Source organism: Amphiura filiformis, chromosome 5 (assembly GCF_039555335.1).
Source record: "Amphiura filiformis chromosome 5, Afil_fr2py, whole genome shotgun sequence".
Taxonomy (NCBI): domain Eukaryota; kingdom Metazoa; phylum Echinodermata; class Ophiuroidea; order Amphilepidida; family Amphiuridae; genus Amphiura; species Amphiura filiformis.
The window spans coordinates 21615248-21633593 of NC_092632.1; the positions used below are offsets into that span (position 1 = coordinate 21615248).

At 34.0% G+C, this 18346-nt stretch overlaps 1 protein-coding gene across 1 annotated transcript in view; it reads left to right on the plus strand.

Moving 5' to 3' along the window:
- The window catches only part of LOC140152797 (uncharacterized), a 278471-nt gene that overhangs the window by 15632 nt on the left and 244493 nt on the right, over positions 1–18346 (plus strand). Inside the window, exon 6 of the mRNA XM_072175296.1 lies at positions 310–408. Within this exon, the coding sequence (XP_072031397.1) occupies positions 310–408 (99 nt within the window). The remainder of the gene's footprint in view (positions 1–309; positions 409–18346) is intronic.

Consider the following 18346-nt stretch of genomic DNA (forward strand, 5'->3'; position numbering starts at 1 on the left):
GGTATTTAAGTTTTTAGTGGGATTGGTGGGAACTTAATGAAAACCGGACCTATTCAGACAAAAATCAGTTTGCATGTAAAAACAGGCTTAAACCGTGCAGGGGTGGTCTCTTCACAGCAGAAACTTTCTCATTGAAAATGTCAAAATGTAGAAATTTTTGGCACATTTTTACAAAAACTCACAAAAGTGGACATTTTTGTGAATTGGGAGAGGGATACATTGTGACCACCTGGCAACGGACTTTGTCAGAATATCTAACTATTTGTAATGGCAGCTAAACCAATTATTTCTTTTTGTTTTATTTTACAGAACATCTTTTCATTTTCTGGACATTTCTGCATGGTTTTTGAGCTTTTGCATCCCAAACCACTCCACCATTATTTTAAGAAGATGGACAATAACCAGGAGGTAAGTTCACAATGGGGAAACAAATTATTTCCAAAAATATTCTTGCAAGCTAATTTGCCGCAATCAAAGCTGATTCTTGTAAATTTTCCGTCTACACATTCCGTTGCATTGTATGATCAAATTGCAAATGGAATACTCAAGATTGGAGACACACCAGAATTTTAAACATGCTGCTCAATAGATCTTTGAAATGTGTACCAAAAAGTGGACCAAAATAACACACGGTCCAAACAAAATCCTACAAAAAACCAAGATAAAGCAAGAAGAACTTACCAAAATGTAAGTAATGACTGTAGAATAATAGTGATGCTGATTTTGACATAAATTTGCTAGGGAAAAACCCTTAAAATGTAGTAACTGAAGTTTAGAAATATAAAGCAATTGTCTCTGTGAACACATTGGCCAAGTTCTGTGGGAGTATTAAATCTAGCTTAATAGTTCAAACTGATTATATATGATGTAATTTTCTTGTATACAACATAAATATTAAGTATGAATGAGTGTGAGAGTAAATGTACTATCCGGAATTGAAAGATGGGATGTTTCATTGTTTTTGTTTGTTGTAACCCATTTGTTACTAGATTCTGGTCATTTTGATTTAAAAATACATCGTCAGGCTGTGTTAATGCGTAGGAAATTACTTGAAAACAGCATACGCGTGCTCACAATGAATTAGACCATACAAGCTTGATGTTCATTACAATACTATTATACAGATAACAGTTGATGGTATATGGTCAATTGGCATGCAATCAAGTAATTAGAAGCTATGGAGAAATTATATAATTAACATCTGTCTCATTTCCAACAATTCATAATTAAAACTTTATTGCTCACCTGTGAAAGTGGGTCATGATTTAATGTGTACTTGAACGTTTCTCATGTAACAGTCTAGTAGTATTATAAAATAATTTGAAATATAATTAGTTACACATGTCAGGATTTTTTTTGAGCAAATAGGTCGTACTATACCTTGTAATAGTTTTATGTGTATAATAATGTTTCAAAGGATCAGCAATTTCCATTCTCCAGAATGGTTGTAAAAGGATCCTTTTTAACATGATCATCAAATGCAAAACAATAATTCAAAGTGCTATATCAGACTATCAGTATCATATAAAATATCAATCTCCTTTTTATTCCATTTCATATTTCAAGCTAGTTCCCCAATCTCTATTCTTTTTACAGAAATGAGCAATCAATTTCTCTTGTTTTGATTCACTGGTGAAACGTGACATTTTCAGCGGTTGATTCTAGATCTCATCCTCAAGTTTTTGGAAAGTGTATGCAATTTGAGTGATGAGTCAAATAGCTGCTCACTGCACATCACCACTTTATTTACACTTGTGTGTCTAATGTGTCCTATGTGGTGTATACAAAAACTAGCTCATGGCAGCTTTAGATTAATAGCTTTTCATTAGTGTCAACACAACATGTCCGTACATGTACTTAACAAACTAGGGATTGATAACAATACTCAGTGGCCCGTAAAAAATACATTGTACTAAAACATGATTTTCAGTTTTCATTAACCATGGTAACCCCGGAGCAACGTGTGTGACGTGCGCTAACAATCCACAAGTATTTATCTATTTATGAAGTTTTTAGAGGCGCAATTTTTGTGCTTAATTGGTCACTTCATTGTGTGTGTGCACATTATGGTAAAATTAATGCATTGGTTTCGAACAAAAACAGCTGTTCTATCAAGCTTATAGTCGATTAATCAGGGTGTAGTCTTTCAATATGAATTGAATTTGTGTATGAATGAAATTAATATACCGTAATCACAATACATGTTTGTATTGCAATTTTTTTTCAATTTAAAGTTCATTCATCTTTTTGGGAAAGTTTATTACTAATACAAATAAATATAAATATACACATGAGTGGAGATTAAAGTGAGTTTTAAAAACCAGAGGCAGGCAGTTCATTGGTAATGAACTAAGACCATTGGGTTTCATTTATTGGCACTTTTTACTGAACATTCAATTTCCTTCGTTGAATTTTTCAAGTCTTTAACTGCAAATGTAGGTTGTCACCTTTTGGTAACTGGACATTTTCTGTGAGCTAATTTCGAAAACAGAGTTATAGGTTGTAAATCGAGAATTGTTATTTTGAGAAGTGAAAGTTTTTTCCTTTATCTTGCACAAAAGTGGTAAATAAAAGTTGAATCACTGCATTGGTTAGAAAAAATTGGGCTTCGTGATTTTGCTGTTGTCGATATTGCAAAACTAGCCATGCAATTTGTAAATCACGATCAAGTTTCAGCGTCATTGTGTTTTATCTTTGAGAAAGATAAATGACAAGGTAAGGCTTTTTTTTTCAGGTTAAAGGACACTTCTGTCTTGAACCGATGTGAAGGTAAAAGTAAAACAACCTTCACAATACAAACACTTGCAAAATAAACATAGTTTCTGTTTTAAACAGAAACTAAATTTATTTTATCAATGGCTACCACTTTTCTCTCGTTTGCTGGAACTTGTAAGTGGTAGAGCAGTAATACTAGTCTCGATTGTCAACTCTCTGCAAGGTGACAATTTTATACAAAAGTCTTTCAAGATCTTTCAAGGACATCTTATTTTTTCAGTTTAAATGGTTGATAATAAGTTACGGTACTTTCAATCTTGAACAATGTCACACCGAGCCCCATGCACTTTTACCAGATTGAATCAATAGAGATATATATGATGTGAAGTATCCACTCCCACTGCAAGATTATTGTGTTCCTTTTGATTAAGTCATGCTTATATCATCTACTCCTAAATGTTATGAATACACAGTTGTATAAATACACCATTAAGTATGTAGATTTTAACAGCATAAAAATCAATTGGTGAATAAATATGCATACCCATCAGGTTGGACGAAATTTCAATGGTGTTTGTGATTTCAAAAGAATAGTATTGACACCATTATTTGTTGCATAACACGATTAAAGGTCATCAGATCTTTTGTTCTGTGTGTAGATAATGAGGTATCCAGATCCACTCTACCTGCAAATCATGCATAAACCGTAATATAAATGAAATAATTATTTGATTACTTCTGATGAAGGCCTTGATTGATAGAATAATTTACTCACAGTGCAGCAATACCCAATATCACCACTCCCTGCGGGCTTTAGATGTGACCTTGACCCGTCCCAGGGTTCTCAGATTTATGCTACCCTGGGATATTAGTCACCTCCAGGGTCCAGAAAATAAATTGATGTTCCAATTGCGTGGATTACAATCAGTGCAGGTATTAAGAGGCATTGTGGTGCATATAGATACATCATTTCAGTTTTGACTTTCTTGATGCAATTTGTACTGTTTTCTCAAAATAGAAACTGTACTGTGAAGTGGAGCAACAATAGGCATGATAGGGTGGAGCTTGTTTATAGATGTAGATATCTAGCCTTTCACAGCTATTGTGTTGCATAATGAATAGTCTATTATGTCTTGAAAATGAAAGGGTTGGAAACTCTTTCAAGACTGACCTTGACTATTTCACTTTTTTTTGTTGATTTTTATGCTAAGATTTTAAAGAAAATGTCTTGAGTATAATTTTCAAGGTGAAAAAGGACGCTTCTCAATAATGGTTTTTCAAATCCAAACTTGCAGAACCAGCCTGCTTCCAAGATAGAATTTAGCCCTTTGAAGATAACAATTATATGGTGTCTTTTAGAGCAGCCTTTTAATATGAGCACTTTTTTTCAGAAGTCTTTTAAAATGATTGCAAGTTAGTGATGTTAGAAAACAGCAAACAAGTTGAAATGTAATATGTTAAAAAGCAATTTATGGTATGCTTCAATCATGACTTAAGTATGAAGTACTTGGCAGGTGAGTACAAGGGGATGATGCACCCATACTATGATGATAAGCTGAAATACATGGTGCGTAATCCCAACCTGGCCCTAAGCAGCTTGAAAGTCACAAAAAAGTTTTTCTGTACTTCCTGTCTCCCCAGTAAGGGCATTGGGAGTGAATGGTTACCCACTTCTTTCAGAGCAGTAGAAACGACACAGTTGACAGTGATACACATAAAAAATATGGGGGAATAAAAGTGAGGTGTTTATTGTAAACATGTATATTAAAGCTGGATTTTTTGAAACTTGTCCTTGATGCTGGCCTACAACCATTTAAAGCGGGATATTTGTCAAAAAATAGTGGAGAGAACTATGAAGTCACAATTTAAAATATTGGCAGTGGTGCCAAATCTTATATTCACAAAATTAATGCCTGAAATTCAGCGATTGCCTCTGGAAGATCAGGATAAGTGAAGAAAAGAAAATGTGGGGAAAAAGTGTGAACAAGAAATTAGGGTGATACCAACAGGGAGTTATGATAAGGATAATGAACTGAGTGCAATGCATTCGTCAAGATAATCGCACGCGCCGTGGAGTTATTGCATTTAGCTTGAGAGCCGATGGCTCGAAAGCTAAATGCAATAACTCCATGGCAAGTGCAATTATCTTGACGAATGCATTTGCACGAATACAATATCCGTCATACACTTTGAGTGTAGGCCTATTAAAACAATAGGCAATATTAATTGCTGCATTCATTATATTAGTTTTAATATTAGGGAAAATATCTTACATTTTAAAAACACCGTCAGGACATTGACCAGCTACGTAGCATTTAACTGGTAAAGAAAATCAATCCCTGTAATCAATGGGATCGATTGCGCGATACGTCTTACTTAGGTAACTTATTCACGCACGGTTTAATTGACTTGACTTTATGTTGTGATCATTTAATATTGTGGTTTCGAACACAGAGAGCACTGAACCAGTTGGAAACGATCGATTTAGATGTCAGACTAGTACTACGGTGAATATCAACTGGACTTTATAGCTCTATAATTTGAACTACTTATATTAAAACACACGACATTGGGATTTAACAATTTGTTCAGTATTATCATAGGCCTTCAAACACATGTGTTTGAAGGCCTATAATTATAAAGCATGATCATGATATTATGCGCTAGTGTGTGTTTCGGGCCCGGCTATGTTATTTTAGATATAGGCCTACATGTATTTCATTTGTAAAATGCTGAATATTTTGCAATGGTGTCATCTTGTATAATTATGATCCACCTGTTTTTGGCCCTTTTTAATTAATAGAAGCTCGATTATTCTCATTTGATGTTTGATTTATTTGAGGTCATTAATCATAATTTATGACAATGATATTTGCAAGGGTGCAACTCTACTAGTCTTATTACAAGACTGCCCTATCCCAACCCTAAACCCTAATCCTAAACTCCGTGAGGACTGGACTCAAGTCTAGCGAGTTGCACCTTATTCGCAATTGTACACTATTATAGAACACCGTTTGTAACTATACCATTTTAACACCACAGAATGTATATTCGTACTTTTTTGTTGGTATATATATCGAACAGACAATTATATAGTTATGTGATCTCTGTGTCTAAAGCGCCACCTAACTCTACTTTATGGTTATGTGAAAGTAGTATTTCTAGTATTTGAGCGTGCGTATTATCTAGAATCTATTGTTTAGCGTGCAGGTTTTAGATAATGCATTGTTTAGCGTGCAGGTTTATATAATTTGGGCTGTGAAGGGTAGTTCGCGAAAATAATGCACGGGAGAAAAATACATAACGATGAATAGAAACGGGCACTAGAAGTGTATAATTGGATATGGTATGGCTTGATGCCAGTTTCATAACACAAAAATCAATGCATTATGTATTCAATGTGGTAGTAATAGGCATAATAATGGCCCTAAGGTCTCACCGGATTTCATCATACAGTGGCAAAATTGATGTGATATATGAATTATTCAATCATGATTGCTGCTGCTTTGTTCATTTTTTAATGCAATTTGCATGTGCTTTTAAAATAAATTACAATTGTTTTTCATGTTGCTATATGTCCTTTATTTGATGATGATCTATTAAACAAAATGATAGCAAACCCAACAAAAACAAAGCAAATGGCTTTCAGGCTGTTTTCTATTGTTATGCCAACAAAACATAATATTGACATGTGGTATTAGCTGGAAGTAAGTCCCTAGATATGTAGGTTAGTGTTACAAGGTTATGAAATTATTGCAATACCATTTTAATATTACGGTTAGATTGGTTTGTTACTAATTACAATAAAATTATGGATTTTATTCACCACTAAGTAGAAATATTTTATAAAATGTTGCAGGTGTGAGAATAATGATGTTCAATGCAATGTCATGTGACTATTTAATTTTTTTGAAAGAAAATGATAACACAATAAACAAAGATTGAAATTTTGAAATATTTTAGCTGCTCAAATATTGTCAAATGTTCTGCCATTGAAAAGAAGCAGCAAATAACTGGTCGCTTATCTATTTAAGATTGCAAAACAGAGTATTTTGTGATTCTAGCATCCTCTTTTTATGACAATTTTGAGTAGCTATCCACGAAAAAAGCTTATTCCCTACATTTCATTTGTTTCCGATTTGTGTTTGGGAGTTATGCATGATTATGTTTATTACACTGCTCCATAGGCCACTGTGTTGTAATTTTGTTCTGTAACTTCTGTTAATCAGAATATATATACAAATTTGATGATATTTTTGCTAAACTAATTAAAACAGCAAGAATTATTTTGTGCATTAATATTATGTAGCAAGTGGTTTCCAGTGGTATAAAAATCTTTGGCTGTGGATCACAAAATGCCCCTCTAGTTATTGTTTATTAATGAAAGCTTGTAATCCACTGAAGATAGCTGACTGTAAATTGCTACCCACAAATAGGTGAGGTGGTGTGTACTGAAGAAAGCAAATTGACAATTGTTTATTGAAGATGCTTGCTATCTGCTGAAGATAGATTGCTATCCTTGATATCTACTGAAGGTAGATTGCTATCTGCTGAAGATAGCTTGCTATCTACTGACTATAGCTTGCTATCTACCAAAGATACCTTGCTATCTACCGGATATAGCATGCAATCTACCAAAGATAGGTTGCTATCTACCGAAGACAGCATGCTATCTACTGAAGATAGCATGCTATCTACTGAAAATAACATGCTATCTACCAAAGATAGCATGTTATCCATTGAAGATAGCATGCTATCTACTGAAGATAGCTTGCTATCTACAGCAGATAGCTTGCTATCTACAGCAGATAGCTTGCTATCTACAGAAGATAGCTTGCTCAGTAAATCGAACCCTGCTTCTAAAGATAACAAATAACATAATTTTACCAAAGATAGATTACAGTCTTCTAATGATAGCAAATAGCTTGATTGCTCCATGCAAAATAGTTACTATCTACACATAGTTAGTTTCTTTTGAAGACAGGGAAATGGTAGTTGTTGTCTCAAAAACTTGGAAATGGTTACACATCACCAGTGATGATAAATAGTGTGTAAATGACTACAGAAAACTACAAATTTCATAAATATTTGTGGCTATCTATAGCCACAAAGTTAGAAAAAACTTTACAAAGTACTTTTTCTACAGTCATCAATCAACATGATTGTTTTTGGTCATACAGTGGTCATTAGACATTAATGGTCTAGTGCTCTAAATCTTCACCCCAGTACCCTACTTTTTGTAATTCTCTTAGGATATGAATTGCATACTTATAGTGTTATTAAACCAGTTGAGAGTCCAGGCTTAGATGGAAAAACTCATCTTCATCTACTTACTCAGGGGAAATACATACCTATCTATGCAGCACTTTGATGCTTTGGTCCTGAGGCGCTAATTGATGAGGGGTCACCTAATGAAGTTAGTGACTTATTATTTGTCTTGTGAAGCCATTGCTTTCATTGTCCTAATTGAAACACACACGGGAGGAAAACGAGGTGCAATTTGTAACCACTTTGTCCATCAACTTTCCCTTTTGCTTTAGATAAGCTGTGATATGAGGTAATGCATCTTTTCCTGATAATGGTCTTTATCAGGTAACTTATCTCTGTGATAGCCCACGTTTATCAAATCTAGCGGCATTTTATTGAATTTACCAGCAAGAGCTGATAGATGTAGGAGGGACCTTGGGAGTAAAGCCACCCGTCAACACCAGGCGAAAAAGCTCAGGAAGCATTCCAGATGCACCGGCCTAGTTATCGTCTAGCTATCCATTGCCATTTTTCTTTATCTTTTTATTTAATTGAATAGCAAAGAAATACCACAAGGGAATTGCAGTTTTATTGTATAATCTTTCCTACTGTTGAAAATTAGGCTGTATTGAAAAGCTATCATGACCCGGCCTACATGTTATCTTATAGAGCCGTCCTGGATGTCCTTGTGTATGTCCTAAATATGATAACATATCTTGAAAGATATAATCACTAGTCCATTTTCATACGTCCTCATGGTTTAGAGATTGAGTCATCTCTTTTTCAGAAAATAAAATTGTGTGTTAACAAAATTTTAATGTAGACAGATTTGCATGCTGTTAAGAGTGATGAGGTGAATGTATGTGTATATTATGGCAATCAGTGAGTTCTTCACTTGTTCACTAATATTTACTAACATGTTCACTAATATTCACAAACTTTTTACATTCACTAATAATGTTCACTAATATTCACTAAATATTTACTAATATTCACTAAATATTCACTAATATTCACTAAATATTCACTAATATTCACTAAATATTCACTAATATTCACTAATATTCTCTAAATATTCACTAATATTCTCTAAATATTCACTAATATTCACTCAATATTCACTAATATTCACTCACTAATATTCACTAACTTGTTTACTAATATTGCTATATAAATGTTAAATGTGCTTCGCTAGTTGCATGTGATCTGTTCTAACGCAATATCAATCTGGTCAAAAGTAGTTACTAATGGAAAAACTGAAAAAAGTTTTTTCCCCTCCCCCTTCTAGATTTTTATGCACCTTGGGCAAGTTTTCTTATCATTTTTCTGCAGTCCTGAATACACATTGATAACAGTATGTTATAAATGCTCCTCACAGTATACTTACAGTAGGCTTAAGTATTTAGAAGAAAACTAGAATAAGCTCATTAACAAATTTGTGCTATCTTCAGAAGATAGCACTCAGTTTATTCCTTGGAAGTTACATCATTGTTAAGTAAAAGCCATTGTGGGTATGTGCTTTTTGAATGAAGATGTTATAGATTTGTGCTATATAATCTTGCATGTACCATCTATAGATAGAATGACATGTGTATATGTGGTATGATGCAGCCAGCCAAAATGATAGCACAAGGAACACAGGTCAATGTCATAAAAATGATAAAATATTCGAACCTCTCTTACTTGACACCCTTTTGATGGGTCAGTCTACTTATGGACAAATCCGATTCCACACATTCCTACACCTCAATGGCAGCCATTGAAGTGGGCTATCCCACCTGAAATGTGGAATGATGCAGGCTCTGCGGGAATTTTAAACTGTGTTTCATCACCTGTGTGACACAAGGATGCTGAAAGTTTACAATGCAATACAATATAAGATTGATTTTGAAGCAGCGCTTTTCCAATTGTTCAGTTTCAACACCAGTTTGGTGCAGATTGCCCCCAGTAATGGCAGAATGAATTCTGACCATCATGGTGAAGTACAGCATGTCTGGCAATGCCGACTCAACCAGAACCAGAACTTGGCTCGTTGGATTAGTGTATGCTATACATCTAGGAGTTTTATGCTACTGATGTGGTGCTATCTACTGAAGATAACTATAACTCAAAGGTTTAACTTTTCATACAAATTATTCCCCATTTCTTCATTTAACCTTGCTCATTCTTGTACTTGTAAACATCAGTACACATTCTTGAAGGTACCCATCAAAGTTGGAATCAACATGACAACTGGCAAAGAAGCTGAAGAAATGGTAAAAGTTTTTATTAATATATAAAATTTGTACCTGACTTGAAATGTAAAAAAATCAATGTATAAGACAACATAAAGTGGCTGCCGAAATCAATACTAGAATCATACTGTAAGCAAGATTTCTAAAGCACTTAACAAACTCAAGAATCACTGAATATTGAAGTTTTAAAAGATTGATTAACATGAGTCACAAGTTTGCTTAATTAGCATGAAAACCACAAGAAAATATGAGATAATTCTGTCCCTCGTTAAATATATAATATGGGTCAAAGCAAGATATTACAGGCCATGGCATGCTGGCCATATTCCTTCTCAATACCATATTACTAATTTTTATAGGTAATGATGTTGGTATTGCATGTAAAGTACAAGTGCCCAGTACAGGTTGCTACATGTAGTGCTGCTTGGGTCCAATCTATATGCCCAGCTGGAATATCAACGTCCTGAGCACCTTACATAGCCGGCTGAGTTTACTCATTGCGTTAGGGGTTCCGTATTTGCATGATTGGTTTAGGTGGGTCGGCTAGTTACGAGAATCGTTTGATGGGATGTATTGATGTGGTGGGAGGGTCAAAGACCTTGGTAGCCAGTCCGCTACTCGTGAGTTTGCAGAGAGGCCAGCTGGTTGGTGGGTTGTCGGCAGGCATGCAGAACCAGGCAGCTCCTTGGCAAACATCTACACCTTAGCAAAGACACTATAGGCGGATGTGTTATGACTTGAATTTGGTTATTAAAGCCACTTTTTGATTCTCCTTTGGGGTTGATGAGGTGTACAGGCATTTTCAGGGCCATTCGGGAAAGGATTAAACTTGACAATTGGTAGAGAAACATAATGAAATAGGTTGGTAAACATCTGTACTTAAAAGAATCAATAAGATAGCATGCTTGTACATGAGTCATGTATCAGAAGTATGAGGAGCAAGTAGTTCACGGTAAACAATTGGAATAAAAGTACCATTGATAAATCAGCTTAAAAGTGTGCTGTAATTAGTATTGACCTGAATTGTGTAAATGGTGTAGTTGTTGCCAGAAATGAAATTTGACAATTTAATGCATTCAAAAGTTGGTTTATAATATTAAATTGATACCATTTTGGAAGTTTGTAATAATACCGGAAATGTGAAATATGGGCCATCAATAAACATTCTCCCTTTTTCAGGCTGTATAGGAGGCAATTTATGAACAAACTTTTGTAATAGATTTGTTTTATATGGGTTATATAAATCCGGAACTATGACAGCCACAATTCATTTGTATGAGTAGAACCCTTTTTTATCATAAATATTGTATCTCTGTCATTTTATTAGCCTCTACATTAGTATCAAGTTGCCTGAGAAGTTTCATTTTTCATGTCCAAATTTAAAATTTATGTGAAAATGTTTTCCAAAGAGTACAAATTAATTGCAAAATTGGACCTCTTGATGGGTCATAATTTTTTAGGGGAAATATTTAGAATTAATTTTGATGAGTTTTTTTTTTAAAGTTACAGTTACACTTGAAGGAAATTATGTTAATGACTAATAAAACATATGCTGTTTGAGTTTTTATGTTTCATCTTCTAGTGAAAATACCAGCATTTGTATTTAAAACTTAAGTTGTCAAATAATATTCAAACATAATGTTATAGCTTTGAGTTTTCATAATACATATCATATCAGTAAATGATGCTTCATAAACACAAGTTTCTTGCTTTGGTGTGTAATACATTTTTGAGGACCAGGACTTATAAGTGAACTATTGCATGACATACCACTATGTTGAAAACACACATTGTGCAAATTACTACAAAAAAAGCCAACAAATGAAAACTAACATTTTATTTTTTTTATAAAAGTTGCACATTATGTTTTGCAAACATATGCTATCGTTCACTAACAAGACCTTGTTTGTTAAATTAAAAAATTGTGCTGTGATTATAAAATGTCCATGTCAACAAAGGTGTAAAGTTCATCTTGTCGAACTACATTTAAATGATGCCGTATAGCTTATGGCTAATGAGCTTTATTTTTTTCAAATTAGTAAAAGCACAATACTTTCATAAAATCTAAAAATCTTGTTTTTTCCAATTACATTGAAATACAGCTGCAATTCAAAGCAATATTAAACAGATTTATATAGATAATTATGAAATATATCTTGTTTAATACCGCATCAGAATTTGAACACAAAAGAAATCTAGGTCATTTTGATGGATAGCGAACTCATAAAAAAGAGCACACTTCACTCTATTGACTATCAATATTATGGTTACTGTAGAGTAGTTGATACAGCCAGAGCTTAATTTCAATAATTAGTAGGAAATTAAAGTTAACAAAGTTTAATTTAATATAATACTAACACTTAAAATATTTGTATGGTAGTTTAAAAAGTAGGTCAACACCCTTAAGCAAATATTGTGATGACATAAATTCACTCTAGCAAATTTCTAATGTAATATTTTATTCAAACCACGCTATTATATGCATGCATTTCCATTTATTTTGTGACTAGAATTGAAGGCAATTTATTTGAGTTTGTAGTGCTTAGTTGCTTTAAGTGTTAAAATTAGGTTTGACTGTGTCTTGGTATTTAAATTTGGAATTGAAGGATTTGATGTGAAATGGGAAGTAGGTCAGAGTCCAACTTTAGAATGTAAAAGGACAGGGGTAAAGAAAATGATTACTTTTTATGGTTCTAATTTAAGTTGGTGAGACATGTAGGCATTTTTTCTCTCTTTCTCTATTTTCAATTGGGAAAAATGTTTATAAATTCAATTACACAATTAATGTTAATTAAGGTTAGACTTATTTTTGAGGTTTTATATTAATTTGAGCGACCTGCTTTTGTGTTAAAGCATTTCACAGATTTTGAGTGTTCTTACTGCACATTTACTAATCTCATCAAGGTCAATGCACCAAACCATCTAAAATGACCTAAATGATCAATGAACAAAGGAAGACAATCTGACGAGGATGAGAGTTTAGGCCAGGAGTGTTCAATCTTTTTGGACCTGAGGGCTACATTCTGAAGTTCACACAGTTTGAAGGGCCGCATATAGTGTGATTACTAACTTTATTTTATGTATTCACACTGTTTAATCCATTGACATCTTTGAAGGTGGCAGGTTGGCCACCCCTACAAGTTACCTGTGACAAGTTACTGAATCTCTGTGACTTGATACTGATGCCACACATCCAAAGGACACACTTAGGTCATCCTATTCAACAGGACATCTTTGAAAAGAAAAATAGTTTGATGTTTTACTCAGTATTTACCCTTGAGTGTGAATAACCTTTTACTCAAATATTCATAGCAAATCTAGTATTTGGATTCAAAACATTGCAAAAATAGAATACTGTGTCTTTGTAAACATCATGGTGATTGAAATTGCTGGACAATTAGCAATTGATGCATTGCATTGGAATATTAAACCAATGCACGCTCCAGGCAGTAGTGCTATGCACACACATACACGCTAGTAATAAGCGAGGCAGGCACCGCGCTGGACACAGCACAGGGCTATGGCAGGTAACGTAATACCCTATGCTGTCAATCTCTATCACTGCTGATGGTCATTTCTGAGCGGACGTCAGTGGGGGTATCGCAATTTAGCCAAATATCCTGCGTATTTAGGATCAAGTGTTCAGCATGAATGGACATGTATGGACATGTGGGTTAGCGGCGTAAGTTTTCTGACCAGACTGATTAATTATGTAAAGACTATTGATTTATTGAGACAGATAATTTTTTTCTTTACTCATTTTGGTCCAGTGAATCCTTTTAATATTGCATTGCAATGTGTGTTTGAACTTTGCCAGCTAAATTACACAGATTTAAAGTGCAGCTGCTTGGCGTCTTATACCAGGTGGAATACCTGTGTAAAAGTATGCATATTTTGAGTTTTTGACCAGCATAATGCTGCCCAAAAAAAAAGTGACCACAATCAGATTGTGGGGAAAATTGCCAGCACATACATTTTGTGGGCCCTTAAAGTATGATCAGTAGTATGATCCCAGGTAAAAACCAACTTGATGATGATGCATGGTTTTGCATGTGAAAGAACTGCAATATGCAGCAACCTTCCAATGGGGCAAAGCACTCAGGACTGTTTTCACCTGAACACACCTGTGGAACATGCACTGTCCAATTTGCTGCGGCAGTGTACATTAGTAATCATTGGTTACTGGTTCAAGCCTGGGCTCATACACCTGTTCTGAATTTTGATATGCCATAGGCTTTGTGTTGTGATTATTTTGATCAGTGGTTCGTAACAAAGAAAGCGTGAGCTAGTTGATCTAGCAACGGTCATATTCTAGCGTGCACTACACCAGCAAATTTTCATCATTCATGTATATAGATACACACCTCACACCTAATGTCCATACAACAAAATTCCATACCTTTTTCGCCGCATTTGCAGCTTTTTGCTATGTTTTATGAAATAAGAGCATGAGCTATTAATGATGAACATCAACCTATTATGCTAATTTGTAGAGCATGGATGTTAACAATATAAATCACTGATAAGTATTGGTAAATGTGGAATGTTAAAATCAAGAAAATATTTTTCCCAGTGTCACTGTTTTAGCTTGTTTTACCTCTCATGTGTTGTATAGGGTAATATGATGTAAATATCACACAGATCCTTTTGTATTCAAATAAAAAAGAAGTACCAATCATTCAAAGATTAATGATCAATGTGTATTTGTGTTCAATTTAATTTGTACAGCACATAATTTATCCAAAGATTAAAATATCACTGATGTTCATCAGCGAGAATATGAACTTCTTTGTGTTTGAGACCTTAAACATGGTTGCGAAGGTCTTAAATTTAGCCAACAAGTCCAAATGTATCTTTTCAACACATTTTGATTTGTATGACCAAATCCTAAAGAGCATCTAAATGGAATCAAAAGGGTATGAATGAACTTACTCTTGGTTCCATGATTCTATGGATAGCTGTATTTTAAACAGGAAATGCTCAACTTTTTCAAGAGATTTTTTTTGCAAAATATTAACCATATAATCTTTCTTCATATCACAGAAAAAGAGTACCTTGACTTGTCCATACAGGTGGCTGCCTGATATGTAACTGATACCTGTATATCAGATACTAATCCGTACTGATCTCAGTGACTTATCTAATGGTTTGAATAGTCTTCTAATATTACAGGGATCTCATCCTCATCGGAAGTTAATTACGATCCAATGCTAAGTGATTCTGACAGACAAAAGATAATTGCTTTCAAATGTAGATGTAATTAACGATGAAATGTAATTGGTAACGACTTTGTACATTTACAGTGTACTTAAAGATGATCTGTGGTTATGCAGAAAACAAACCTGTGATATGATTGGCAGAGACAGTTAGTCAAGCATTCAGCAAATGTGTTAGTGCATGTTTTTTGAGATTTGGGTGAGATTTAGATAGTTTAGTAATTTCACTGTAAAACAATTACTTGCTTGGTAACATGTCTTCAGGTTGTCTTTGTGTTTGTATGGATTATCTTAGCTACAGGTATTAAAGGTGCTTTAATCAAAAGTTGAAACAGATGGGCATATTTTTATGCAATTAAGGGGCATATGGGAGCGCTTACATGAGCCTCAGTAGAGGATGATCTGAACAAAATATACACCTTCAAAAGGTATCAGCTGTACTAATAAATTTCCTTTAATTGGTAAGTTCTAAAACTAACTATTATTGTAGACTCTGCAATACATAAGTTGTGTTGGCATTGCAGTCAGTAAAGTCTGCACGCTGCCAACATGAAGTACATATTGCAGGTTGTTCATCTGTTGTAAGTGTAACAGTTCTATACCGAGTCCTTGAGAGTCTTTTTTAGCGTTCTGTAAACCATCAATATTTTGATGAATCCAATTAATGTTAACATTCTGATAGAAATAATTAAAGCATTTTAATTTTCTAACTCCAATTGTTAATTATTGGGGTGATGCACTCATTCACATAATTACCTGACTGTGAATCCAATTTGCTTCGCTTTAATGTAAATTTTATGCAAATTTGTGCGATACATTACAATAGGAATTATGCAATTGCTTTGGCATCAGCCAGTAAATGTCATTAATTAAGGTGGCACTGCTCTGATCATTTAGCTTGTGTTTTTCTTTTAAGAAAGTCTAACATTGAACTGAAAATTAGATATTATTAAATTGTTCAGCAGGGTGATTTTATACTGAAAGGAATCCTAATACTTAAAAAGCAGCAAGAAATATTTATATGTGTATGGTAGTATTCCTTACTCCATGAAAGTCACAATATTTGTTTTAATTTTGTAAGTTTTAAGGAAAAATCGTGTTTAGAATGATGAACATGTATGTCGTCAACAATACCTTAATTAATAATAATGCTAGATTAATAATGGTAGGGTGTTGGGAATGAGGCATATATCTTATGAGTAGCAAATAGTAATTGGTTCATTATGAGCCATGTAGGTCTGGTACGGACAATTAAATAGTGTGGCGCCTCAAGTCCTGTGTCGAAATCCCTTTTTGGAATGAATTCCCTACCTATACTCATGAATTATGTAAAACTACACATTTATGGTGTTAAATTTGGTGATAGGGCCAGTTGTAAGGGTGAGATCTGAGAGTTTTGATTGATATCCTTGGAGTTGTGAGTTTATGTGATGCATTTTGATTTTTACATGTATTAAAAAAGTAGGGTGTTGGGGAAGGGGCATAATATCTCATTATGAGTAACTCATGTTAATTGGCTCATTATGAACTATGTAGGTCTGGTACGGACGATTAGATGAGTGGCGCCTCAATTCCTGTGTCAAAATCCTGGGTTTTTTTATGGTGTTAAATTTGGTGATTATATAGGCTAGATTGGGTTAGTAAGATTTGAGAGTTTTAATTTATAGTCTTTAGAGTTGTGATTTCATGTGATGCATTTTGATCTTTACATGCATTATTTATCTTTTGCATGGTGTAAGGAAGTAGAACCAACATTTTCGGGTAATTTTGAATGCCAACTTTTTTGCCCCCCCCCCAAAAAAAAAAAAAACCCCATATGTAATTATATCTATTAAACAAAACTTGACTTTTAAGGAAATATAATTTTTGTATGTTGTTACATGGATTATATGATCATATCCATTGTCATTAGTCCAGACCCTGGTTGTGATCACATCATCACAGTAACAATTAACCCATGATTTAGGCTGTAATATACAGTAATAATCTTAAAACAAGAAGGAGCTAATAAAATTATAGGGATCTCACCATTTTTCACAGAACTTGTTATTTTGTTAAATACCGGCACTGAAAGAATTTTAAGTTATCTCACTTACGAATGAGTATTAAAATCTTTTCTGATAAGAAAAGGTTGGTGTACTACTCATTTTGTCAATATTGTTTGTGCTTGTGCCTGATAAATCAATTATTAATTAAACATGAGCTTTTGAATTACCATGACAAGTTGAGCTGGGTTATTAGAATTGTAAACTGGATTTTTGTTTCAATTAGCACATATTAAGCTGGCCCATACAATAGCCATCAAATAAAAACGTTATTCATCACACCCGTTGGTCAACTGATCATCGTTAATCTCCTTGACCATCACCCTAATTTTTGCCGCCTGGTCATGTCTCGGCACGTCTTCGTCAACGATATCTGTGTGATTACTAGTGATGTAACAGCATGGAGAACACGCCAGTTCTGCTCGATCAGTCGTCCATCTAAATGGGTCAGATTTCATCTTGATCCTCTTCCATAGCTCTGTCCATTCATATTGTGATTATGATTAATACCGTACAACCTTGACCACTTCAATCATTGTAATTGTGTTGTTAATGAGAGCATGTAATCAGTTTCTTGCAATAGACACGCATCACTGGCTATTGTTTCTTCCTTATTGTCCTTTTCTTTTTATCTTCATCCATTGCTCACCTAAGAATCAATCATCGTTAGTACTTTGCCCAGGATCTTTTAACCCCTTTGAAGGATTTTGCATGGCTGTACCTAGTCACTGACATAAAATTCACAAAATAAGATTTATTATACAATTGAAATGCCTATCCAGAACTGATAAACCGAAATAGGGATGTTTTTATTCACCTAATATTATTTTACACATATGGAGGTTTTTTTTTGTCTTGTTGAGAAGATTAAAAAAATGATAAAACATTT